Below are 26214 nucleotides of genomic sequence, written 5' to 3' on the forward strand. Positions count from 1 at the left end.
TTAAATTACTACTTGTAGGACTGTCGAGAGCGTGAAGAGAAGCGAAATACGCTTGATTATGAACTGTTCTTGGATTCAGATCTAAATATTCAACTCCGTCCTCCAACATTCGTTCCCAATGGAATGTCAACTCTTTAAATGAAGGCCTCATTCCTGGTTCATCGTGCCAACAGGAAACCATCAATTTATATCTTAAAAAAGAAAATAACAGGTAATATTTTCAAAAATATTTTTTAGGTTCTGAATTTTATTTTTATTCACAAATTTTAATTAGAAAAAAAACCTTTGCTTATTTTGAAAATAAATTAATTAAAGCAAAGAGAAATATTTGTTATTATGTATTAAAAATTGTTCCATAGAAAATAATATTTAATAAAAAAAAAGAAAATTATAAATAGGTGTAGAATTTCTTACAGTTGAGGAGAACAGTTTGCGGGCCTTTCCATGCGATATCCGGCTTTGAGGAGATTATAGAGATTATGAACATCGACTCCCGGATAAGGAGAAGCTCCTAATGTGACTAATTCCCAAAGAAGAACCCCAAAACTCCAAACATCCGATTTACTCGTATAAACGTGATCAGCTAAAGATTCGGGAGCCATCCACTTAACCGGAACTGAAAATTTAAATGTTTTGAAAATTTTTTCAAAGAAAAAGAAAAGGTAATTTACTGTTTTTTTTATATATATACCTCGGCCTTTGCTTCGTTTTAAATAAGCGTCATCTTCATAGACGTCGCGTGTCAAACCAAAATCGGAAATTTTACAAACTTTTCCAGCTGCGAGTAAAACATTTCTTGCCGCAAGATCCCTATGTACCAACTGTTAAAAATTAAAAATTTCATAAATTTCAAATCTAATTTTAATTTATTTTCCATTATAATTTGATTTCTATTTGATAATAAAAAAAAAATGTTAAAAATGATTTTTTTACCTTAATATCAGCGAGATATGCCATTCCTTTGCTGATTTGCCAAGCAAAGGATAAAATATCTCGCGGTGTAATCGCATAATTTGACGGGGGATCCGTTTGTAATTCCTGAACTATGTTATTTGGAGATGACGAAAGCAAAGACGTTGAACATGGAACTCTCCCTTCCGACTCTAAATGACGACTGCGTCTTAAATAATTTCTACGAAAAAAAAAGAATTTATGTTCCCAAATTGAAAAATATTTCATTCTTATTTTTTCTTTAAAAAAAAAAATTAAATAATTAATTTTCAAATTCTTTGATTTTATTTATTAAAATTTTCTATTACAAAATCATTTTAGAATTATTTTAGTCACATGAGAATTCTTTAATCAAGAGAATAGACCATGTGTTAGTGAATAAAAAATAAAATTTAATTACTTAAAATTTGGAGCAAGTCTCCTCGGTTATTGTTCTTATGGTATGCGTGCTATTGATGTGGAATTCATTTAACTATTTCCGCATTCGCAATAACAGCCACATTCTCCAAATAAACTTGGAAGGAAATACTGTCTTTCTAAATTTGCATAGAAAGTGGTCGTTTCCCTTCAATCACTCCGTTTTTAATTTAAAATTGAAATAATTTTGAATTTTTTTGACAAACAAATAAATAAATCGATTCGTTGTGAAAGTAGAAATTTTTAAATTCAATTCTCTTTTGAGTTATTAATTATGCAAGAATTTAATTTATTATTTTCTAATTTAAATACATAAATTGTATTGGAGAGAAAGATTTAAAAAAAATAAAATGAATTGAAAAAATATTTATTTTCAAAGGCTCGATTTAAGTTGAAATTCGAAAGGAAGAAGCAAAATGATTTTCAGTTGAATGAAGTTAATGTTTAAATGGCATTTGCATTATTTTCAGGTCAGGCGAATATTATTATTGATTTTGCATCAACAAGGGGGATTTTTCTCACCTCAGTGAACCAAACTCGGCAAATTCGATTATGAGATAAACAGGTCCATCGTGAGAAGTACATGCACCCAGGAGACGAATAACATTTGGATGTTGGGCCTCTTTTAATAGTTGATATTCGGAGAGTAAATCAGCCAATTCAGAAGCACATGCATCTTCCTTGAGTGTTTTTACTGCAACTGTTGTTAAACCCGTCCATCCGCCAATTTCCAATGCTTTTGCACGTAAAACTCTGCCAAATTCACCCTCGCCCAATACTTGCTCTATCGTTAATCGAGATCTTGGAAATTCCCATTTTGGATCCGGCTAAAATTCAAAAAATTGGTATTTATAATTATTTTCACTATTTTTACTATTAAAATTAAAGAAATTCTATTTTTATCATTTAGAAATTTTCTTTAAATTTAATTATAAATAAATTATTTATAAAAATTTAATTCACAAAAAAATACAAAATAGAAATTTTTAGTATAAAAATTTTTTTAGAGTAATTAAAATTAAATCTTCAATCAAAACGAAGTAAATTAAAAGTCACCTGACAAAATGTGAAATTAAATATTAATTTAATATCTCGAATTCAATACTATAATCTAGAATGAAATTAAATGTGAAAGATTTTTATGAAGTAAAAAGAAGAAGAAGAAGAAGAATCTTAACAATTTTTCTTTTTTCATCTATGATTAATGACTTATCGTTCTTTCCATTTCAGTGAAAATGTGCTTAACTATTTATCAGTAAGAAAAACACTTTCTCGAGAATTTCCTAATGATAAACTTAATTTAAGATCACTGTTGACAAAAAAAAAACTAATTTCACAACAAAATTAAATTCAATATAAATTTAAATTAAATTTGTCACTAAAATGTAAAATAAATTTGATACACAAAAAAAAATGAAAAAGTAAAATTAAATTTGACAAGAAAAAAAAAAAGAAATTAAATAAAATGTCAAATAGTGAACTTAAATTAAATTCTTGAGAAAAAGTTTCTTGCTGACAAAAATTTATATAAATTGAATTCTTCTCAAAGAATATAAGAAATACAATATTTTCCATATTTTTGAATTGAAATTGAAGTTGACACTTGTCAGGAAAAATTTCTGACTTTTATTTAAAATTCAACAAGCATTGCTCTCGTAAAATTTTATGTATCGCATAATTTGCTTCGATCGATCTTTTGACTTTTAGAGAGAGTGCTCGTTTTGGTGGCTTATCCGTGCGTCGTAAACTAACTTCTAAGACAATTTCCGGCGACTTGAAACTAAGGGTGGTATATATAGAAGTACAACGCCTATTGCAGGGTGAATTATGCACTTGAATTCTTATCACGCCAATCTCATACAGTTGCATTGTATATATATTTGAAAATAAACGTAGAGACTCGCAGGAAATAGTTTTATCTCTTCCGCAAAACGAATGACGAATGTTTGACAATCTTGAAAAATAATTTTTCAGATTTGGGCGCAAATAAAATATATAAGATCAAAATTTTCTGTCAAGTCTCTCAATTTTTTGCCAAAAAAAAAAACAAATTAAATGGATTCATTAAAATAAGATAGTTTTTTAAAAAAGTAGAAAAAAAATATTGCTAGAGTTTAAAAGTTATTTCGAAAAATATTTTCCATAATTTTTTACAATTAATTGATAGCTATTATTGTTTAGAAATAATTATTTAAATTTATAATTAAAGTTCAGTAAACATTTGTTTGGAGCATGAAAATGATAATGGAAAGCAATATAACTGTTTGTTTTAGATAACGGAGTCAAGTTTCTGATATTACATTTGGGTGCAATAATATGCAAGAAACATTTTCCTGATAATGCATTTTCGGTGAAAGTTTCTTATGAGTGTTCAAAAGTCATCAACATTCATTTTCGAAAATTAGAATTATGAAAATGAATTATTCTATAGTTTATTTTATTTATATTTATTTTTTTTTTATAATTTATTTTATAAAATTTAATTCTTTTGTAATTTACATCTTTTTCCGAAAATTCCATAATATTTTTCCAATTTTTTTCAATTGGATAATTTTCTTTTATTAATATTGAATCAATAAAACTCACCGGAGAGCTCTTAGGAAGTAGAAAAGATCGATTTACACCTGCGAAAGAATCGAGACCAATTAAAAGTCCATCTCCTCTGTCAATATAATCGGAGGGCAAAATTCCTAAACCATTTGCTCCATTTTCTCTTCTGTGTTTACAATCACGACGAGATCCCTTTAGAATCATTCTGCAAAAAACAAAATTATTAACTTATTTTTATTATTCTATTTAATTTATTAAAATTTTAATATAAAAATATTTTTATAAATCTGAAAATAATTGAAGTTTTTAAATACTATTTTAAATGTCAACTTGAGTTTTCGATTTCAAATGAGTAATTAATGGTAATTAAATAGTGAGGACAGGCGTTACTACTAATTGAAAAGAGAAACTTTATGTACTTGAAAAAGAAAAGGTCTTTAAAAACAAATTACGTGCACTCGGTCGAGTTACGCTATATATTTTACCCCTTTTGTTTCGACCCACGTCCACGCGGAAAAAAAAAAACTTTTCTTTCTATATTGCCAAAGGTCGTTTTGCCTTCTAAAAGGAAAGGACAATCGATAAAATGTTGATTGTGATCTTTCGGGTAAATGCGTCTTGACCGGGACCTTTTATTCAAACAAATCAATTAACCCCGTCTCTCTAAAATAGAGTTTTTAATAAAAAATCAATTTTCTATTTTTATTTTAATAAATTAAATTTTTAAAATTTATTTTATTTGCCTTAATATTTAAATTTTTTTTACATCAATTTTAAAATTATTTCTTATCTGTTACAGGCATTCTTCAAAGAAAACATTTTTTTTCATCAAAAAAAAAAAAAAATCACGTGTTAATCAATGTGTACCATAAGTTAATTAATTCACGATAAGGAAAATTACTCGAAAGGAAGAAAAAAAAAAGGATCATGTTTGCCATAAAACATTGTTTACACGACCTAAATGCACAGTGTGTGTATGTGTAACAATCGAAGTCGTTAGTTGGTAAACTCACGATAAATTACCACAGCAAAGCGATTCATGTGGAAAAAAAGATATGCAAAAAAGAAACGATAAGTATTTTTTAATCTCTTTACTTATTTCAAGCCACGGTGAATTAAAATCTGTTCATCAACATGCATGATTTTCAAAACTTTCATTCATTTCCTATATATAAAAAAATAGAAATGATTTTCCTTCTTTTTTACTAAAATGATCTATTTTCATTATTTTTTGTTTTTAATTAATATTTTTAATTTAAATTTTAAACTAAATTAAAATTTTAAAAAATAGTTACCGGTATCTCCACATGACGAAAAATCCGACAATTATCAAAAGAACAAAGAAGCTGGAGCCAATGACGCCAATTAGACAAGTCGGTCCACAAGATCCATTGGATGCTGGGGAAAAAATGGTAAAATTTGTGATTTTTTTTATTAAGTAAATAAGTAAAAAGAAATATAAATAAAATAGGTAAATTTTGAATTGGAAAAATGAAGAGAATAAATCTTGTGGCAACAGATTGTGGAGCGCAGTGATCTGCAATTTGTTGTTGGGGAAATTTAATTAAAGGTTTGCAAGAGAGAGCTTGCAATATTTTATTTAAAGCTCACCTTTACGAGCGTCCGAAACTACCGGTACAAATTCACGTTCACGATCTTTTTTCCATTTAGAACCATCTTTTCCATCTTTTCTACTGGTACTTCGGTCTCGGCTCCCATTTATCTGGAAAGAGTCCAGACCACAGGTGCACTGCATCATGTCATTGCAAGTACAAATCCCTAACCCGCTTCGTATTCCTCGTCCACCCTTGTTCATTTCGCCGAAGTGCACTTCAGCTACAAAAAAAAAAAGAAAGAAAAAAATAGTTTATATTTTCCAATTCAATTCTTCCAGTTGATGAAACTTTTTATGACAGTCCACTTTCTGATCATTATTTCCTGAACTTTTACTATGATATTTTTTTTTTTACAAACAATTTACCTTTGACCCTTAATAATCATTTATAATATTCAATAATAAGTGAATTAGTCTTTGAAAAAAAAAATTCCAATAAAAAATGATTGAAATTAAATTTTTTAGTTTAACAATTTTCAATTTATGTAATTTGTAAATTTATTGATTCGTAATAAATGAATCATTTTTTTAAAAATTATTTTCTTTCCTTAAATTATCAAAAAATATTTTTCATTTTTAGAAAAAGAATTTTTGGATTTTATTTTTAAACTAAACTCACATTCAATAGTGCAATCTTGGGGACAAATTCGATGATCGAGAACCTCGAGTTCATCGCAAACATGATCTGGACAATGAGTCAAGTCTGGAGAACAAGTTTCGTATCTCTCGGTTAATCCGGATCCAGGATTATTGGCATTGTTCAATCTCCAAATACAATGGCCGTTATATCCACTATTACTGGAAAAATATTGTTATACTTTTTGTAAAATATACAAAAATTAAAAAAAAAAAAACACCAAAAATTTAGAAAAAGAAATTAAAAACTGAAATTAGATTTTAAAGATGAAAGAAGATTTCGAAATAAAGGACCAAAAGAGGCTAAAAAACACACATGAAAAAGGTGAAGAAAAGAAGTAAATAAAAAAAATTACAAATTAAGAAAAATTTGATAATTATGGAAAATTAATTATACCTAAGGAAACCACTGCCAATTCCACATCTGGCTTCACAGTCCTTTCTGGATTCTGCATTCGCACATGATCGAGAGGCCCATTGATCCAAAGCACAAGATTCATTACTTGGACCAAAAGTGTTGACCAAATGTATTGTTATTTGAGTCGAAGAAATACTATTATCAGGTGCCTTCCACTCAGCTTTTAATCTACAATAATGTTCATCATAAAAATTCAAATAATTCTTTAAATTAATAATTTAAAAAATTAATTTTTTCAATTAATTAAATTTATTATAATTTAAAAAAAAAATTAATTTATCAAAAAAAATATGGAAAATAAAGGGAAGGAAAAATATTTTCTTTTATATTATAGGTATATTTATACTCACAGAAACGGTGACGAAAGAGATGGAAGAATATCGGGATTCGAGACGAAAATTATTCCACCTTTTCGAGTGATGTTGAAAGCTTTTGATCCAGAGAGACTGAATAAAAGCTTTGGATTCGACTTAATCGAGGGTTGTGCAACACGAAAATATTGTGAGGATGTTCGTGCGATTTTTATACTTCCTGGATATGAAATCGTTTTACGAACTGGCAAGGATGTTGTCGATGTTGTCGTATGATGTTGAGGTCCGATAAAAACTATATTTATATTCACCTAAAAAATAATTCAAAAATTACAAGTTAGAAAATTTAATTTTAAATTCAAATTGAGAACATTTATTTTCAATTTTCCTAAATATTGAACATTGTAATATTTTTTAAATTAATATTGTATATTCAAATTTTCTAAATTAAAATTTTTTTCTGGAGTTTAAAATATTTTATTTTTTTTTTATTTCATTTAAATTTTCGTTGCTTTTTTAAGTGTATATATGTGTATTAAATTTCCTTTTTTGTTTGATGTTTAGTTTTTTTTTTATATTTTATTTTCAGTTTCTGGAAGAAAAAGAGTACAAAAAGAAATAATAAATAAAATACTGCGGGTTATTTTTATTCAGTTTAAATTCTGTGGCAACTAAATATCCAGCAACACTGAAGAAAAACTAAAGTGAGTAAAAGATCTATAAAGGTATGTTAGAAGACTGGTAAATCGATCTTCAAGGTTTTCTTAGAGCAAAAGCTCGTATCTTCCTTTTATATAGAAATTTATTTTCCCCTTAGTTTCATTTTTATGAGAAAAGCGATGTTTTAAATTGCTGTATTGTTCAATTTTTCAGATAATTCCACAAAAAAAAAAAAATGCTCATCATTCATTGAAAAGGATCGTTTTTTCTATATATAAAATAAAACAAAATAAAATGAAAAAAATTATAAATTTTGATTTTAAATTATAAATTAAACTAAAATTTCTTCCGACAGTTATTAGTTTTTTTTTATCATCGGCAAATTAATACTCTTTCATCTCTAAGTGATTCTTAATTACAAATCTTCTCGTTGCTTAATTACTGCCTTATTGTAGTCTCATTGGTTTATTTGCGAATTTCTCAGTTCTTGGAAATTAAGTTTTCACGATCATCGCGCGACCTAAATTCACTTTCTGAGTATTAATATCTAATTTGCATAATGCAATCTGATTTGAATCGCTAATAAAAACTGCGATAGTCTTGTTTCATAATTACATCATAATTAGGCTATTTTTACATATTTTTGTGTAAAAATAATTTAAAAATTTTTTTTTAAATATAAATCAAATCATTTTATTGTCTTCATTGTTATTAAAATTATTATTATTATTATTATTAATTATTATTTTAGAGGTAACTGTTATTTAAATATTATTCAATATTTACACAATAGTACCAAGTTTGTTATTAATATTGAAATATTTCTCTCTTTAAATGACAAAAAATAATTAAAATTTTATCCAACTTAATCTATTTCGATGGAAATAAATTCGTTATTTTAATTATAACTTTGATATTATATTTTTAATTATAAAGCTTCATTCATTTAAAAAATCTGAATTTAATTATAAATTATAATTTAATTTTTAATTATTATTTATATTTATATTTTAGTGAAAAATTTCGAGTAAATTTAATAATTTTTTTATTCAAAAATCTTAACTACCTAATTAAATAAAATAATATTATTGATTTCAGAAATAATTTTGTAGAATTTAATTTTTTTTTTTTTGCTGTGTTTAGATAAATGCAATAATTAAAAGAAAGTTAATGGTCACTTTTCTTTGAAAAAGGGGGATCAATTTGCAAAGTAATCCAACTTCCAGTTGCATAGATGCTTTTTTAGCTGTAAGGACCAGCCGCAGATATCGCTCGAGGGAAAGCCAGACATTATAGAGAGATTTATTTCCTCAGCCGGATCCAATTTAAACCACCTCGCCCACTACCAGGTACCTTTGCAACATATAGTATTCAGATTAAAAGTTTAAAGTTGGGAAGGCCTTTATTTTCTTTTCATACTTTTTTTTTCATTGTTGCTCCTTGTTACTGTCCGTGAATAAAAATAGAATAAAAAAAAAAAAAAGTAACTTGGATTTAGATTACCGTAAAACATCTAAAAAAAAAAAAGAAACTTTTAACTAAAACACAGAATTGCAGTTTTTTACTCTTCGCCTTTTTGTTTATCTAGTTTTTCTACATTCGCCAGTTTTACTTTTAAATTTGAATAATTAAAAAGTTTCTACATGTGGTAAAAATTAAGTAATTTTTTATCAATTCTTATATTTTTTTTAGTAAATAATTAACTTAATCTATTATTAAGATTATTATCGTTCCATTGTTGATAATTTAATAAAAATTTTTGCGCGAAAAAAAAAGTTGAGAAAATTTAATATAAAAGTCAAAGAGGCATAAAAGTTTGAGACAACAAATCATTCGTAGACAAATTAAATTGGAGATTTTTATCAAGAGAGAAAGAGAGAGAGAAAAAGAAGTTTCTTGTCCTCTGTGATAGGAAAAAAAAGTTCTCTGGAGGAGGCAACAATTTTTCCAATATCCACATAATATCTCCGCACGCTGTCACATGCAATGAAAACAGTTTAAGATGGTAGAGAATAAATGTGCATCCATTTGGCTAAAGTGATACAATCTCAGTGGGGGAAAAATGCCTCTGCGAAGAAAATAAGCGAAACCATAAAAGATTCAATTGCAAACGATTAAAGTCGTCGAAAATTCAATTCAATTACATCTAAATCATGAGGAAATAATTCACAAAAAAAAAAGAAACTATAAATAGAAAAATAAAATATTTGAAAATTTTTCTCAAAATTTGGATTAAAATTGGTAAAATTGCATTTAAATACGAAAAAAAAGTGATAAAAGGGGAAATATATATTTTTTTTTGAGAATTGAGTAAGAATAATCGTTTATTTAAAACGGAAATTCATCTCATCCGTTGTGGAAACTCCTAAAAACATATTTCATGATTATGGGCCAATTAAAGCCCAGGTTCAGTTAATTTCTTGGGAGTGGCATTGATTTCCCGAGCAGAATTTAATCGCAAATTTACTGCAAACTTGTCGACATGATGGACATCTGTGGGCGTCCATCAAATTCGTTTTTACACTCCAACGACCAATTTTTTTTTTGTTTTGTTTTTTTACTCTCTACCTATTCCATTGAAAGTTCCACAACGAAAATATTTAAATTTCGTGATTTATACAAAAAAAAAAAAAAGATTTATAAATCCGTCTCTATTTTTTACATAAAAAATCTCAACGATCAAATTGTTTAAATAATTGAATTTCTTACCAAATTGTTACCGTATCCGGGAAGAAGAGATTCATCTCTCACTTGAAGAACAACTCGATAGGGTGATTTTGGCAACAAAGTTGTTTTTGAATAAATTCCTGTGGGTAGAAAATTTGTTTTTAAATGAGATTTTTTTTTTTTTACAGAAAATGTTGAATAATTTATTTTAAAAAATATTTTTTATAAATTCCAAAATAGTTTTTATTTTATATAAGATTACTTAGTTTAATAAAAAAATTTAAATTCTAAATCGATTTGATTTTTTTTTTTTTTCTAGGAAAAACTAACTTGTGTAAATTACTGTCGATGAAGGGATTTCTGGACCAACTTCCACTGCGAGAGTGTCATATGTAATATTAAAGGCGTTGTAAATATCTCCCAGAATTTGGACAGAATATCGATTACTGCTTATCGCATCCGCATCCTTTACCATCAATTCATTTTTATCCAGTCTGTCGCCCTATTTAATAAATCATCAAAACAGGTAAATAATTTAAAAAACACTTTTAACCATTTATAATTAATTCAAATAGTTTCTAAAAAATTTCGAAAAACAAAATAATTTGAAAATGAAAAAATAGATTATTATAAATTTTGTAGACTATTTATTTAATACATTTATTATTTAAATAATTGTTTTATTATTTAAATATTTAAGAATTTTTTAAAATTTATTTAGATCTATTATTATTTTAGATTATTAAAATTTAGTTTTTCGTAAAAAGTAAATTAAAAAAATTTGTTTTAGAATTAGAGGATTTCTTTTTTTTTTTTACAAAAGTGTGAAATAACGAGAGGGAGCGCAAATTCTTTTTCCGATTGAAAGACAAGACATGATGTGAGGAGTTACTAGAATAGATCTTTACTTCTTTTTTTTTCTTTCTATTTCCTGAAAATTCTGGTATTTTTACTTGTGCTCGTCATTTTTGTTGTACTTGACAGTTTGTGCGAGGTAACACACAGGGAAATCAAGAAAAAGAAGGGAAATATAAAAAGCCTAGGGTTTAATCAGGATCAGGCCCTCAAGCCTCACTTCCTCTCTTTCTATATTTCCTTCTCTTTTTTTTGTGCTCATTTTTTTCGCTCTTTTAGTTTCTTTATAATTCTCGTTTCCCCCTCGTCTCTTTATTCTTAAAACAGTCTATAATACAATGCTTTAATTATAAATACAATGTCGCTTTGATTAAGAATCGTCAACTTCATTGAAAATTAAATTTAAAGGATTTTCGAATATTTTTTGATTTTTCTATATTCATGAAATTTTTAATCTATTTTCGTTTTTTTATATTTTAATTTAATTTTACTTTTAATTTTATTTATTTAATTAATTATTCAATTTTTCTTTTATTTATTAATTTTTTATTTTTTCAACTAAGTTGGAGATTTGCATTATTTTTTTTTTTTTTTACGTATTGTTGGTTTCTCTTACCAAAGTGAAATCTGTCAATTGTATTTCAAGATTGCCCTTAAGTTGGTCGACCGGAGGATTGTCATCCTGATCGAGAATGTCAATACCAATGGTTTTCTCAATAGCGTGTTGAAATCCCGTCTGTCTTTCCCAAATCACACATCGAATTTGAACATCCACGTGAGCACCTGTGCCTCTGACAGTGTCCTTCGTGTCACGATCCAAAGATTCGTTTGAGAAAATTTCATTTCCTTCCACGTGGAAAAATTGTGTACCTTTAAATATTTAAAAATAAATATAAATTATATATTTTTCAAAATTTAAAGACGGTGAAAGAAAAACGAAAAATAAAATATTTAGCTAAAAAAAAGACAGTGTATTAGAAAATAATTTAAAAAAAAGAAAAAACATCGTTAAATATTAAAATTACCATTTAACATTTCGTAGCGTGTTACATGAAAATTAGAACAAATATTTTTGTATATTTCAGGCCCAAGGATGCCAAGCATAGAAACTGGTTGATTCTCATATATTCTGTACTTGGTCTCTTGCCAAAAGCACATATCCTGTAAAAAATTAATTTCCTCATTTATTCGACATTTCTATTTGTTTCACGTATTTAAAACAAAAAAAATTCATTTATCTTTCTGACATTGAAATTTATTTGATTTTAAAAAACAATTCTTTTTCTGAATTCCTCTAATTAATATAATATTATATCTAGAAAAAGATGATAAAATTTAAGACTGTACCTCTAAAAAATCGGTACAATTTATTCGTCCATTTTCAATTGGAACTGGTTGCAATTTAATTTCCAATGATGCAACATCTCCATTTCGTTCTTTTGCTTGAACGATAAAATTGGAACTTCCTGTTTTTTAACGAAAATTTGTTTCATTATTTAAAAATTTTTAATAATTAATTTTCTTCATAAAAATAAACAAAAATTTTATTTCTTTTTTTCAGTTGCAAAAAAAAGGAATTACCTTTTTCTCCTTTGGGCAATGTGTGTAAAATGAAACTTCCATTTTTTGGATCGAGAGAGGCGATTTTTTCTCGTGGCGATACAATTTGAAATTTTAAATCTTTTGGAATTGACAAATCATTACGAAATGCCCTGATGGTAAATAATTTTATATCAGAACTCAAAGGGACACCATTTTTAGCCAAGTATGGTATTCTTAGTATAAAATCCGATTGTGGAAAATACAGCGCTGAAACAAGGTAAGAAAAAAATATTTTTACTAAATAGAAATAATTATTAATTACACTTAAAAATATTCGAATATTATATAAAATTTTGAATTTCTTGAAATTGAAATGTCAAAATTTTAATTACTTTTTTTGAAAGTGATATTTGAATTTTGATTAAAATTTCCATTGAACAATATTTCTGAAAATCGCTAGAGCGTAGAACAATGCGATAGCATAAATGCTATTCACATAAATTGGAAGCGCCTATGTTCAGAAGATTCAACATGAAATGTTGGAGGTTGGAAAATGTGTCGGAATTTCTATATAGTTCTGTGAGAGAACTCAACATCTCTCTAGTTTCAGTAAATTTAATTCATAATCCTCTACTGACTTATTTACATTAGAAAAGTTTCTTAAATTGTTCAAACAAGTTTATTGACTAAATTCCAGTTACATGATATCGAATAATATTAATAATATTAATAATTATAAATAATAATATTAATATTATTATTATTTTCAATTTATTTTCCTTTCTAAATAAAAAAAATTTTATCCAATTAATTTCAAGAATATCCAAATTCTTTTTCGATAAACGATTTAAAATAAAATAAGCTGAATGAAAAATCGAATTTAATCTGGTGTATTTCACAATGGAAAATTCAGATAACAATTTTCTAAAAACGTTGCAATGGAATAAGATTTTATGATTCTTTTTTAAGAACTTTTAAATTGAACAAAGACTCTTTAGAAAATTGAATAAAGTACAATAATTTTCAATTCAAACACATGTCAAATTTTCATAAAGAAAAAAAATATACAAAACTAAAAATTTATATAATCTGTAAATTATTTTCTTCTCTTGCAAAATATATTTTTTCTTCTTTTTTTTAGATTTATCGTCTGTTCTTTTCTCTCTCTACATTTTTTCTTTTATTACTTTTTCGAAAAAAAAAATTATTGTACCAACTTCAATTTTATTATTTTAATTTTAAAAAAGTGGTTATAAAATATTATGGAAAAAAATTTAAATTTCTCTAAATAGAATCTTTTTTATTACTCATAAAAATAAATAGTGGAAAAAATGTATTTTTTTTTTGTACTCTAATTGAGTACATTGGCCTAACATTCATCAAGGTGAGCATCAAATCGATATTTACAAGGCAGTTAATTTTAATCAAAGTTTGCGTGTCGAGTTATAAAGTCGAAAAATTTCGTATATCATGTTTTATCAGAATTTTCATTTGTTGATACACCAGCATCATAAACATTCATAATTATTAGCATAAGTCGCGGCAATTGTAAATATTGCCATTTTAATTATTACAAACATTATTTTTAATTAAAATGAAAGCTTTATTATGAAGAAAATAATTGAGAAGCAAATTACAAGAAAAAATTAGAGAGAAAAACATTTTATTTTACTTCAATTCTTTAGGGAGAATTTTATTATATAAAAGGATTATTTTTTAATTTACTTTATATAAATAATTAAAGAAATTTTCTCATACTTTTATTATTTTCATAATAAAAAAATTTGTAAGCAATTTCTCTCTCATAGAAGAAGATGCGCGCGAACTTGAATAAGTAAATTTATCTTAATTAAATCAAACTTGAGTTCTGCAATTGCATAAAATGATAATGAGAACATTAAAATAGCTCTTTAAGTGTTTAATAAATTTTACATAATATATATATATATATATATAAAGTGAATAATTAAATAATCTATTTCTTAAATGTTCGCTAATTACGAAATCCTTTTAAAGAATATTTTTCAAAAATTAGTATTATTTGTTAACTAATGTTTATAAATTTAATTATTAATTTTGTAAAATTTGAAAAAAAGAAAAGTATCGATATAGAAAAGGGAGTTTAAAAGAAATTTTAAAATAGATCTACCATATAAGTAACCACTTCATAAAAAATGTGTTCCATTTAGTTTCTAATGGCTTTGGATTGTCATTATCACCCTTCTTGAAAATTTAACGCCCTAGTAATTATCTCTAGTGCTAATTTTGGTTTTGAAAAGAAGAAATCCGTCGCAGAAGTTTAAACACGAGAAAGTGTTAATTTGACATTCAAATCCTTTCTTTTTTTTTATTAATCGAAAGAATTTTTCTTAATTAATAATATTTGCCCACTAATGAAACAAGAACCTGAAAAACGTAATTATGTATTATATTAATCTGTTTAAAATTTTAGTTACCAAAAAAACAAATGGAAACATTTTTATTGTTTTTTTTTTTAATATTAAATATAAATCCTAATAGATAGTAAAAAATTTCTAAATTATTAAACAAAATAAATAATACTTAACTTAAAGGTAAATAAAAGTTAAACAGTAGAAAATAAACAGTGTAGAGGTTATGTTTTTTACGTCAAAAGCAGAATCGTATAAAATAAAACCAGTATAATAGTATAATGATCAGGAGTACTAAATTATTAATTTCATTTCAACTGTTTTTTTTTTCTGCTTCGGAATTAAAGTTAATTATAATTATTTTGGGAAAAAAACTTGGAAAATTAAATGTAAACTTGTCAATAAACACTTTGCTCAACAATTATCAACAGTCATCAATTTGACTTTGTTAGTTTCTATGATTACTTCCGGTTTAGATGTAAAGAAATAGTTAACTTTTTATTTCAACTTTCAATATCTTTAAATTAAAATCAAAAATACTAGGAAAATTTCTAATAACTGGATTCAATATTTAATCGTACGTCTTAATAATAATTTTATAAACTTTATTATTAACAATAAATATAAGTTTTTACTAATAATTGTAAAAGAATATTTGAAATTAGCGCACAAATTCAAATTAATTGATTTAACCAATCAAAGCATTTGCAACTTTGATAATGAATTATGATTGGTTGGACAAAATTCTCAATATTCTGATTGGTTGTTCAACTCCAGCCTAGGTGGCGCTGGGAAGACGTCCTCCATTTTCCTTTCTTCCGGCGTCATTTGCACAAGTGCTTGATGTGCAGCTCCCGTATTTTGGCAATAAAAAGGTATAATTTATTCATCATATTTTTAATAAATTGTGTGATTAAGTTTGTAAATAAGACTGAGATTATTGATTTTTCGTTAAATTCAATCTATAGAATCATTTATAATTTGTTAAAATTGTTGTGCAAAATTTTTTTCTGTTGGCATGTTCTCATCATTTTTATACAATGCAATCGATTAAATTATGAAGTAATCCATATATTTATTGATGAATCGTTTATTAATTTCAACTAATTTCGTATTTTTCTATGTAAATAACCTATAAAAATGCATTATTTCGTGATTTTTGTTATAGACGCTTGGTGGGGGTATAGTACAGCCTAGATGGCGCTGGGCAGCCTTCCCTCCATTTTTCGTGCTTTCGGCGTCACTTGCACAAGTTCTTGATGTGCAGTTCCCGTATTTTGGCAAAAAAAAGGTAATTTATTCATCATATTTTTCATATATTTTGTGATTAAGTTTATAATTAGACCAAGATAATTGATTTTTCGTTAAATTCAATCTATAGAAAAATTGTCGTGAAAAATTTTTTTCATTCCTTTAGCGGTTAATTGTGTTCTCATCATTTTTACACAATGTAATCGATTAAATTATGAAGTAATCCATCTATTTTTTGATTAATCGTTTATTAATTTCGACTAATTTCGTATTTTTCTACATAAAGAACCTATAAAAATGCATTATTTCGTAATTTGTAGTTTGTAACATGGAAGCTTGATAATGGGGTGTGGTGGGGGTAGTGTACAGTCAAAAACAAAAGTTTTGTTAGTTTGTCGCTATAGAGCAAAACAAATTTTTCTTTACACTAATTAATAATTGTTAATTATTAAATAATTTTTCAATTGAAATATTAAAAATATTATTTTTAATCAAATAAGTCATGAAAAATAAATGGAATGAATATTAATATGTTTTATATTACTAAACAATTTACATACGTAACTTCTAACCTCAAAATTAAAGAAAGGTTTGATATTTACAAAATTTTTTTATTAATTGTGTGTGCAATTTTGATTTTGTTTTTTTTTCAGATGGAAAAATGGATAATAGTCGGCTAGGTTAAATGAAATAAAATAAAAGTTCAGTAATAGTTTTGCTATATTAAATAATTAAATGTAAATTCAGTGTTTTTGTGAAGATCCGAAGAAATCAAATTAAAAGGATCACAATCAGAAGTGTCTCAATATCAGAGGTTAGTTTTTTCAATATTTTATTGATTGATGATTATATATTTTGTATTTTATTTCATTTCTTTAATTAATTAAAAATTATTATTTGCATTAAAAAAAATTGCCTTACATTTTAATAGTCATTTTTATTAAATGCTTATATATATTTTTTTAATTAATTAAAATAAATAATGAAAATGTTTTTTTTTTACCATGACATTCATCATAAATTTCTGGGTAATATCCCCTGAGAATTTTATTATAAAAAATTGCATTAGTAATTTGGAAAATGGACTAGAAATATATATAAATATCGAGTTCATAAAAAAAAATAGTTCCGGTTTATTGGGAGGATTCTTTTTCTATTTATATACGCCCTAAAGGCAATATATCTTTGGCCCTTGCACGATTCAGATTCGTTACGGTTGTCTTGAATACAAGATTATTTGTCTAAATACTTGTAACAATTTGTCACTATTTGTCTTGAGCAAAAACATAACTGAAAAAATATTTTACAGGATTTAAAAATTTATTTCGTCGTTGAACAAACAAATTATAAAAATAATTCAATAGTAAAGTCAAAACTAACATTATAAAAACATGTAGGAAAACAGTTTTATTATTATTACTATTATTATAAAATTATAATATTAATAATAATAAAATTTGTATTGTTATAAATACAGAAATTTTTTTTTTAATGATTTTATTTGAAATTAAAAAATAATTAAGATTTAAAATGAAATTATGGAAAGGGATAAAATCGGAACTTGATAATTATCGCTGTTATCTGTTATAATGAGCTTAGAATTTAAAACGTCATTTTTAAAGTGAAAAAAAGTGCTTTCATTATCACCTTTGGTCCATTAAGGGTCTTTCTTTATTCTTTATTATTACTAAATTATCACTACATTCAGTTTATTATCTAGAAAAAGGTGAATTATTCCAAAAGAAAATCTTTATCGCTTCTTTAAAAAAAAAAAAATCTCTTCAACGCTTTCATGCATAAAAGATATTGGCAGAGTAGTTAATTCTTTTTTATTACTCATATTTTACATAAACTGTTCTATAAAGAAATATTTTAATTAAAATACAAAATTTAAATTTTCTATCAAAAGTTTATATAACATAATAATATTATAAATGAAATTTTTTTTTTTTATATAATTGAATTATTTTTTAATTTCAATAATATTAAAAATCCTGTGAAATATTTATTTTATTAATAAAATATATAATTAATTTTTATGAATGTTAATTAATATTCAATATAGTAATTGTAATAGAATAAATGAATTAGAAGAGAAAATAAATGAGAAATAAATTTTTGGAGAAATGTGTGCCTTAGGTGTGAAATGGTCGTCTTTATCAAAGCTCAGAGATTGAGATAAATAGATATGGGATACAAGAACGCGAGAATCTGTCGTCCAGTCAATACTTATCGTTAAAGGATCGTTGTTCCTGGAAACCCTATTTAGACATCGAGTTACAATTCCCGAAAACAGAGACCCGAATTCGATATGTGTGTGCAGCCCTATAAAAGTCCCCATAGACAGAAAACCTTACATATCACCCTATACATATATATATATGTATATATGTACTTTGAAGATCCCTCAAGAGTCATAGATATCGTCTTCAATCCCCTCAGATAGTAAAACTCTATGGGAAACTATTTTTATTACCATCGCCAACATTCTATTCACTTGAAGCATCCTAAAAAACTTCTCTTCACATTCTTTTCTTTTTCCTCTCATATATTTCTTTCTGAAACTATATAAGCAACTTTTTGCATTTTCTCGCAAATATTTTATTATACAATCGATCAGAAAAATTTCAATATTTTTTTTTATCATATCTAAAAGAATTTAAAATTATTTTAATTAATTATTTTTCTTTTAATTTTTTGAAAAAAGTGAATTTCTTACACTGAGAAAAAAAATTTAGTGTTTGCAACAAAATTGTTTGGTTCTCTCTAAATCTGAATTAGTAAAATTCTACTAATTATTAGTAAAAGTTACTAATAATTAGTAGAATTTTACTAATTGAGAAGCAAAAAGTGAGTCACTAATTCAAATTAGTAAACATTTTTACTAATTCAGATTTAGAGAGTTAGGCAATTTTGGTTCTTGTAGCCAAATTTTGGTTGGCTGAAACAAAGTCGTAGAGTTATCTCAACCAAACATTTGGTTAGTTTTAAAATAGATGTTCGATCCCAGGCGGAGATGAGATTTTTCAAAGTCCTCAAATATTGCAATTGGATAAATATAAATTCAATGTTAAATTGTTAATAAATAAATAATGAAATAAATAAAAAAGATAAAAAGAAAAGAGATAAGGTAGAATAAAATTTTTAATTTTACAAAAAAGAACTGTTTGATCAACCAAACATTTTTGTTATGCCAACAAAAAACACTCAACCAAATTTTTTGGTTAACTCAAACAAATAGTTTGGTTGCTTAAATACCAACAAAATTTTTTTGTTGGCCCAACCAAATTTTGGTTGCTCTGACTAAACATTTTTCTCAGTGTAAAAATAATAAAAAATTAATAATTAATTATTTTGTGAAAACTTTTGCAAACAGGAAATGGGGACAATTATATAAACATAAAAATTCTCGTTAATGGCTTTTAATAAAAAAAATATATATATATCACTTGAATAAATAGGAAATTGGAGCAATTTTTTTTTTCGCGCTCACATTGTGACGACACTACTGTCAGTCTCTCGGCAAATATACGATGCCAATATTTCTTGCATTTTTATAACAAAGGTCGCTGGCCAGGAAAAGAGAATAAGAGTGAGTGAGTGAGACATTAGCATACAAGAGTGAATACATATATCACAAGCTGACACACCTGCATGCACATGTCACTCGTGAATAACAAAAAAAAAGAAAAAAAATACTTCACTGTTTACTTTTCCCAGTTCTTTCTTTTTTTCTTCTTCTTCATTTATATATACATATATATATTTTTTTTACTATTTCTACTACGACCTTTTGCATTTTGCTTTTTCTTTGGATTTACGGATATATTCTTTTTTTTTTTTTTTACGAGAAGCCAAATACGAAAATAGCGATACTATATTTAGGTCTTGATAACTTGACAGACAGCGCTCGTAATTCAGCATTGATCCTAAGTGCCTTTCGAAAAAGAAGAGCTTCCTCTAGTCTTAAGATAATGTCAATTCAAAAGTAAAGAGGGGGCCAAAATTTTAATGGCAGAACTAAGTGTTTTGATAATTATCGTTCTATAATGAAAAATAATTTTTTTACGTTGACAAATAAATATAATTCATTTTTTATTAAGTACTTACAATTTTTTTTTTCTATTGAAAAGAAATGTTTCTCCAAATCATAAAAAGTATTTTAAATATTGTTGTTTTTTTTAAGAAATATTTTTTTAACGTTATTTATTTCTTCTTTTTTAAAAAAGGTTTATTTGAAAATAATGAAAATTTCATTTTAATTAATAACAGAAAACCAAAATGCAAGGGCGAAATATAAACTCGCAATTAAAATGAAATAATTCAAGAATTATGAGATTATCTTTGAAAATTTGTTGTCTAAATATAATGGGGTGAGAATTAATTAAACCGCAGTGGGCTATTGTTTCATATTGATTAAAATTATAATATAGGAAATGTAACTTTTTTTTTTTTGTTGAATTTATATTTTAATAAATACGCTTATCATGAAGCAAACAATCTTGATTAAATATCAGTTTATCGATTATACGCAACTAATTTTGTTAATTATTGACGAACAAAAAAAACAAAAAGAAAAATTCTTGAAACAGCTTTTCTTGGTAAACTTGAATCTGTTTTTTTTTCAATTATTGACTTTGAAACGGATATTGAAACACTTTTCTCATGTTTTGCGGAAATTAAATTTTCACCGAAAACAGAAATTCTATTTTTCGTATTTTAATTATAATAGAAAAATTCTTATTCGCATTTTATAATAATATTAAAATATATTTTAAAATTGGAGTAGCAAAAAATTTTTTTTATTAAGTTTTCTTTTTTACCAAAAAGGTATAAATTTTTTTTTTTTTTCTGTGCAAGTGTGAAAATATGAAAAGTCCTGCAAAGTCGTTTTTATACGAAAAAGTAAGATGAAAGTGTTAACTTTAGTGAAATATTTTTTTGAAGTACCAAAAACTATTTTTTTTGATGTATATAATAAAAATGCAGCACCTAGTCTTAAAATTTTTATCCAGAGACATGAAGACGATTACTCTAGTTTTAGCATTGCTATCAAGTCGTTAAATTTGCACGTGAAGTCTCCTCGGTTTACTCTCTCTTGAATATGAACTTTGTAGTTTCAAATAATGTCAAGTACGTGATCACGTGAATTTTCTATTGCTAAAAATTTAAATTTTCCCCTCGTATCCAAATTTGTTGTATACATATAATAAACACAATTTTTGCAGTTATTTTTTTTTTATCTTTTTTTTATTATCCAATTTTGGTGAAATATTAATAATTATAAAAATTTTTATTTGTTTTTTTGTTATTAATTATTAACTTTGTTTATTAGTTATATTTGTTTTGTTTATTTATTATTAAAATTAAAAAATTTAATTGTAATTTTTCGTTTTTATTTGTGCAATGTAATTTTAATGACACATTTCTTATATGAGTTTGTATAAAAGACTGTGGAAACTATCAGTGTTTGGAATTTACTAGCAATAAGGTGCACAAGTACCTAATCAACACTAAAGTTAACATGATCCACTTTTCGACTTTGCTTCACTTTTACTATCTTCAAACGTTTTTTTTCCCCCTTTTTTTTATGTGAAACTATCATGTCGTTAAAAAAGAAATTAGATTGTAATAAGCGAGATTAAAAATAATAAAATATAAATTAATTTCTATTATAGTAACAAAAAAAAATTATATAAAATATTGAGATAATAGAACAGAAAAAATATATTTTAATTTTCATTATAATTAACCTTTTTAGTTTGGTAAAAAAAAAACAATATGTTTTAATTTTCCACTTTTTTTTTGGAGAAAGAAATTTTTATTCAGTGTTGTATTACATACGCTAGACTGTATCAAGTTACCAGATTCTATTTTCTTATTCCATTAAAAAAAAAACACTTATTCTTCTATAGTGTTTTATACGGGGAAAAGATCAAACTTATTTTCAATTCATGGGAATTATTCAAAAAATAATGGCGCATGTTGAATGTAAACTTTTATATGAAAACCGCATACTCTGACATTTTATTTTATTGTTTTACTTCTCTTAAAGCTCTTGTTTTTATTTCTTTCTTAAGCGTGTTATATCTCGATATTTCTCTTTCTCTCTTTTGCATTATTTAAAAACAATTCAAATTGTTCTCGCATATAAAATGTGCACATTCAAAATCTATTTTATGTATAAATCATTTTTTTTTTTATTTCATTGCATTTGCTGTGTTCTGTAAAATAATTTTATACGTTTTTTCAGGATTTTTTTTTCTATAGGTTTGAGAAAAACCTATAAAAGACATAGAATTTTTTTTTTATCGAAAGTTATTGAAAAACCTGAAAGACATTTAAATTAGTGAAATATTACTGGGATGAATAATTTTGCGGGAAAAAACATTTTGATACAGTACCTAAAAAAAAATTTGTACATGGAAAAAAATCTTTATCTGGAACAGCGATATGTTTCTCTAGAATAGCGTGTATTTAAAGAAGTAAAATTTTAAACTAGCTTTTAACATTAAAAATATTGTTTATTTAAAATTTTTAAAGTTGTCTCTATCTTTTTTTTTTTGTCAAAAAATTGTTGCGAAATTGATACAAATGTTGCGCAAGTCATATTTCTTTTAATTACATATATTGTCTGCAGTACGCGTCTGACCAAAGCCAGACTTGTTTCACTGATGATATATTCTGAACACATTTTTTCGAATCTTATTTCGCAAAAACAAAACAAAAAATAGAATAAAATTAATTCAATAATTTTGTATTGAAACACCTACATTTTCTACTTAGCAGATTATATTAAATTGACAAAAAAGAAAGAGAAAGTTTTCACGTAAGGGGTACATAAAAGTTTGCGTGAGAATGAAACAACGAAAATCGATTCTGACTTTTTCAGACACACAATTTGTATAATTCAAGGAAGACACAGGGTTTTCTTAAATACATTTTATACATTTATGAAATGATTTATTGGATTAATTTTACCATCAATTAAAAGGAAAAAAAAAATTTTAACCGAAAAACGTAATTCTAATTTTAAGAATATTTCCTATGCATTTAATTCTTAAATTTAGTTTCGTTTTTTTTTTTGGTGTAGAAATAAATGAGATTTTTTTTAAATTTTGGATAATAAAAAAAAGAAAGTTTAAAATAAAAATATTAATGAAAGTAAAATATAGTATTATAGAGATAGTAATGATAGAATTATAAAGATATGACACTTTGTATAATTAGAATGTCATTGAAGTGCACACGCTACATTGTAATTATCTCCTTGATATTAAGGGGGTGGTTTCTCCCATTAAGTTGTATACGGGAGAGGAGAGAAGGTTACATTACAAAGTGATGGCGTGTTGACAGTGGAAAACCCTCTCTGTCTCTCTCTCTCTATACTTGTTCTATAACTGACGACAGGGAATGGTGTGTTTGGACAGTGTACATTTCGCGTAATGTCGCGGATGTGCTATTAAACTGACATGGTAAACAATTATTGCACATACATTCTAATCCAAACACACACACACAATTTTCTCTAATGTCATTGATTTCTCACACAATTTTAGTTTTTTAAAATGCACTTTGTTATCCAATAAATCATTTCTTTTGTATAAAAAAAAATAATTTTTACCACACGGTTTTTATGCAACTTTCTTTTTTATACTGTATCAAAATAATCTCTCTATGAGAATATTTCTTAAAAATTCGTTGAAAATTGTTTTAACAAAAGAAAAATTAAAAAGTGAATATTCTTGTTTTAAGAGGATATAATACATGGGGCTTTAATTTTCCTCTCAATGAAATTAAAATAAAAATAAATAATAATGATCGATAATTTTAAATCACTACAAAAACTGACTGTCTTAAAAGTGCAAAAAATCTCTTAAAAGAAGACGTTTTTTTTGTACTTTTAAGACGGTTAGTTTTTGCAGTGTCGTTGGTAAATTTTTTTTGTGTAGGTATTTAAAAAAAAAAGTTAGTCGCAAATTCGAAATATTCAATTATTTGTCAAATTGGAATTAATTGGGTCAAGAAAGTTACTCTGAAGAATCAGAAAATATATATATATATAAAATCGACAAGATTCAACTGTTCAAAATGAATCGCTTGAGGGTTTTGAAACATTCATGCAATCAACGTGAATGCACTTCGCTTATTTGCAATAATATAACCGCGATTCACTTTATTTGCCTTGTCTCTATTCAGAATTGTTAATTATAATATTCCTTTTAAAAATTTCTATATCAGTTCTAAAAAATAATTCTGAAATTCAATTTATTTACAAATAGAAACAATTATAAAAATGTTGAATTTATTTTTTTAAACAATTTTTCTTTTTTTAATTTTGTATTTTTAATGCAAAAAAAAGCGAATATCTGACAAAAACAGTTTTAATTGAAAGCACTTTCTTGTTATATATGAATTGTTGTTGAATTCATACTGCCGTGTTTTCTAAAAACTTAGGTAACTGCAAAAAAATCGAAAAATGAGTTTTTTATATCGTTGGAATCGTGGAAAAAAGATACACCTGTTAATGCAAATTATTTTTAAAAATTGTTAATATTATTAATAATAATTTTTGCATAAATAATTGAAAATACCGGTAACTGCAAAAATTGATGAGTGATAATTTGAGAAACTTAGGTAACTGCTATAAAAACTTGGGTGTCTTTGGGTGTTGTGACGTATTTTGTAGGTCGTGTTTTGAAGAACTTAGGTAACTGCACCAGTGCCTAAGTTTCTCAAAACACGGACCTCATTTTTCGAGCCCTCGTCGCATGGAAAACTTAGGTAACTACAGAGTGCTATCAGAGCACTGTAGTTACCTAAGTTTTCTATGCGACGAGGCCTCGAAAAAGGAGGTCCGTGTTTTGAAGGACCAAGTAACTGCAAAATCTTATACATTTCTTTAAAATTACAATGTTTTTTGTTCAATTAATAATTTATAATGACAATAAATAATGAAATAAAAAACTCCAATACTATATATATATATATATATATATATATATATATATATATATATATATATATATATATATATATATATATATATATATATATATATATAATTATACCTAAATAATAATTTATCAATTATTGAAAAATTAAGTATTAATTTTAATAAATAACATAAAAGCATTAATAAATACCTCCATGAAGTTGGCGTCGACGCTCAGCACCGAAAATTGATTTTCACAGGACCAAAAATGTCAAATTATTTTTTTTAAGATTTTCAATCCAAATAATGCCTTGAGAAATACTTTTCAAGGTATTATGTGGACCCAAAACCTTTTTAAAAATGATTTGACAATTTTGGTTCGGCGAAAAATAAATTTCGACGCTGAGCGTCGACGCCAACTTCATGGGGGTTAATAAATTAAGAAAATGAAGTTCAGTAATATGTTTATTTCATGATTAATATATAATTAATTTAGTTCAATTATTTAAAAAATTAAAATCGTTTTTAATTATTTAAATAAACGTTAATAAAGCAGCGAACTACATTACCTACAATAATTTGACTTTAATATTGTATAATTAAAATAAATTCAATCATATAGTTTAATATTTGTAAAAAATAATAATTATAATGATAACTTTCGCATCTTACTAAATAATTACACTTTATTATTTATTATTTTTTTAAATTTATTTTTATATTATTTTTATTTTATTTATGTATTTTATTTTATATTATTATTAAATATATTCTGAGTTAATACAATATTTGACTCTAATATTGTATAATTCAAATAAATTTAACCATAAAATTAAATATTTGTAAAAAACAATAATTATAGTGACAACTTTCGCAGCTTATTAAATAATTATAGTTTATTATTTAATATATTTTTACTATTTTTTGCCCAGAAAGATGAAAATTCTTATATATTCCCTGCAGTTACATAAGTTTTCTGTGCGACGAGAGGCCTAATACGGGCGCTCGTAGCACGA

The 26214-nt window shown here is 25.4% G+C and overlaps 1 protein-coding gene and 1 long non-coding RNA gene across 2 annotated transcripts in view; one reads left to right on the plus strand and one right to left on the minus strand.

Annotated features, from left to right (window-relative positions):
- Nucleotides 1-26214, minus strand: part of LOC127277026 (proto-oncogene tyrosine-protein kinase receptor Ret) — a 36949-nt gene that overhangs the window by 2078 nt on the left and 8657 nt on the right. The window contains exons 3-19 of the mRNA XM_051297819.1: nt 12662-12889; nt 12428-12546; nt 12106-12241; nt 11697-11950; nt 10556-10727; nt 10268-10365; nt 6938-7209; nt 6567-6755; nt 6153-6331; nt 5530-5754; nt 5214-5316; nt 3955-4123; nt 1891-2195; nt 934-1132; nt 692-821; nt 415-616; nt 13-191 (exon numbers count right to left, since the gene is read on the minus strand). Coding sequence (XP_051153776.1) covers nt 13-191; nt 415-616; nt 692-821; nt 934-1132; nt 1891-2195; nt 3955-4123; nt 5214-5316; nt 5530-5754; nt 6153-6331; nt 6567-6755; nt 6938-7209; nt 10268-10365; nt 10556-10727; nt 11697-11950; nt 12106-12241; nt 12428-12546; nt 12662-12889 — 3159 coding nt within the window. The remainder of the gene's footprint in view (nt 1-12; nt 192-414; nt 617-691; nt 822-933; nt 1133-1890; nt 2196-3954; nt 4124-5213; nt 5317-5529; nt 5755-6152; nt 6332-6566; nt 6756-6937; nt 7210-10267; nt 10366-10555; nt 10728-11696; nt 11951-12105; nt 12242-12427; nt 12547-12661; nt 12890-26214) is intronic.
- Nucleotides 7046-10667, plus strand: LOC127277050 (uncharacterized). The gene is made up of 4 exons (XR_007842309.1): nt 7046-7181; nt 7488-7602; nt 8702-8907; nt 10545-10667. It is a non-coding gene; the product is annotated as an uncharacterized LOC127277050 (long non-coding RNA).

Source organism: Leptopilina boulardi, unplaced genomic scaffold, assembly GCF_019393585.1.
Source record: "Leptopilina boulardi isolate dan_hultmark-lab unplaced genomic scaffold, ZJU_Lbou_2.1 LbouV2_165, whole genome shotgun sequence".
Lineage (NCBI taxonomy): Eukaryota > Metazoa > Arthropoda > Insecta > Hymenoptera > Figitidae > Leptopilina > Leptopilina boulardi.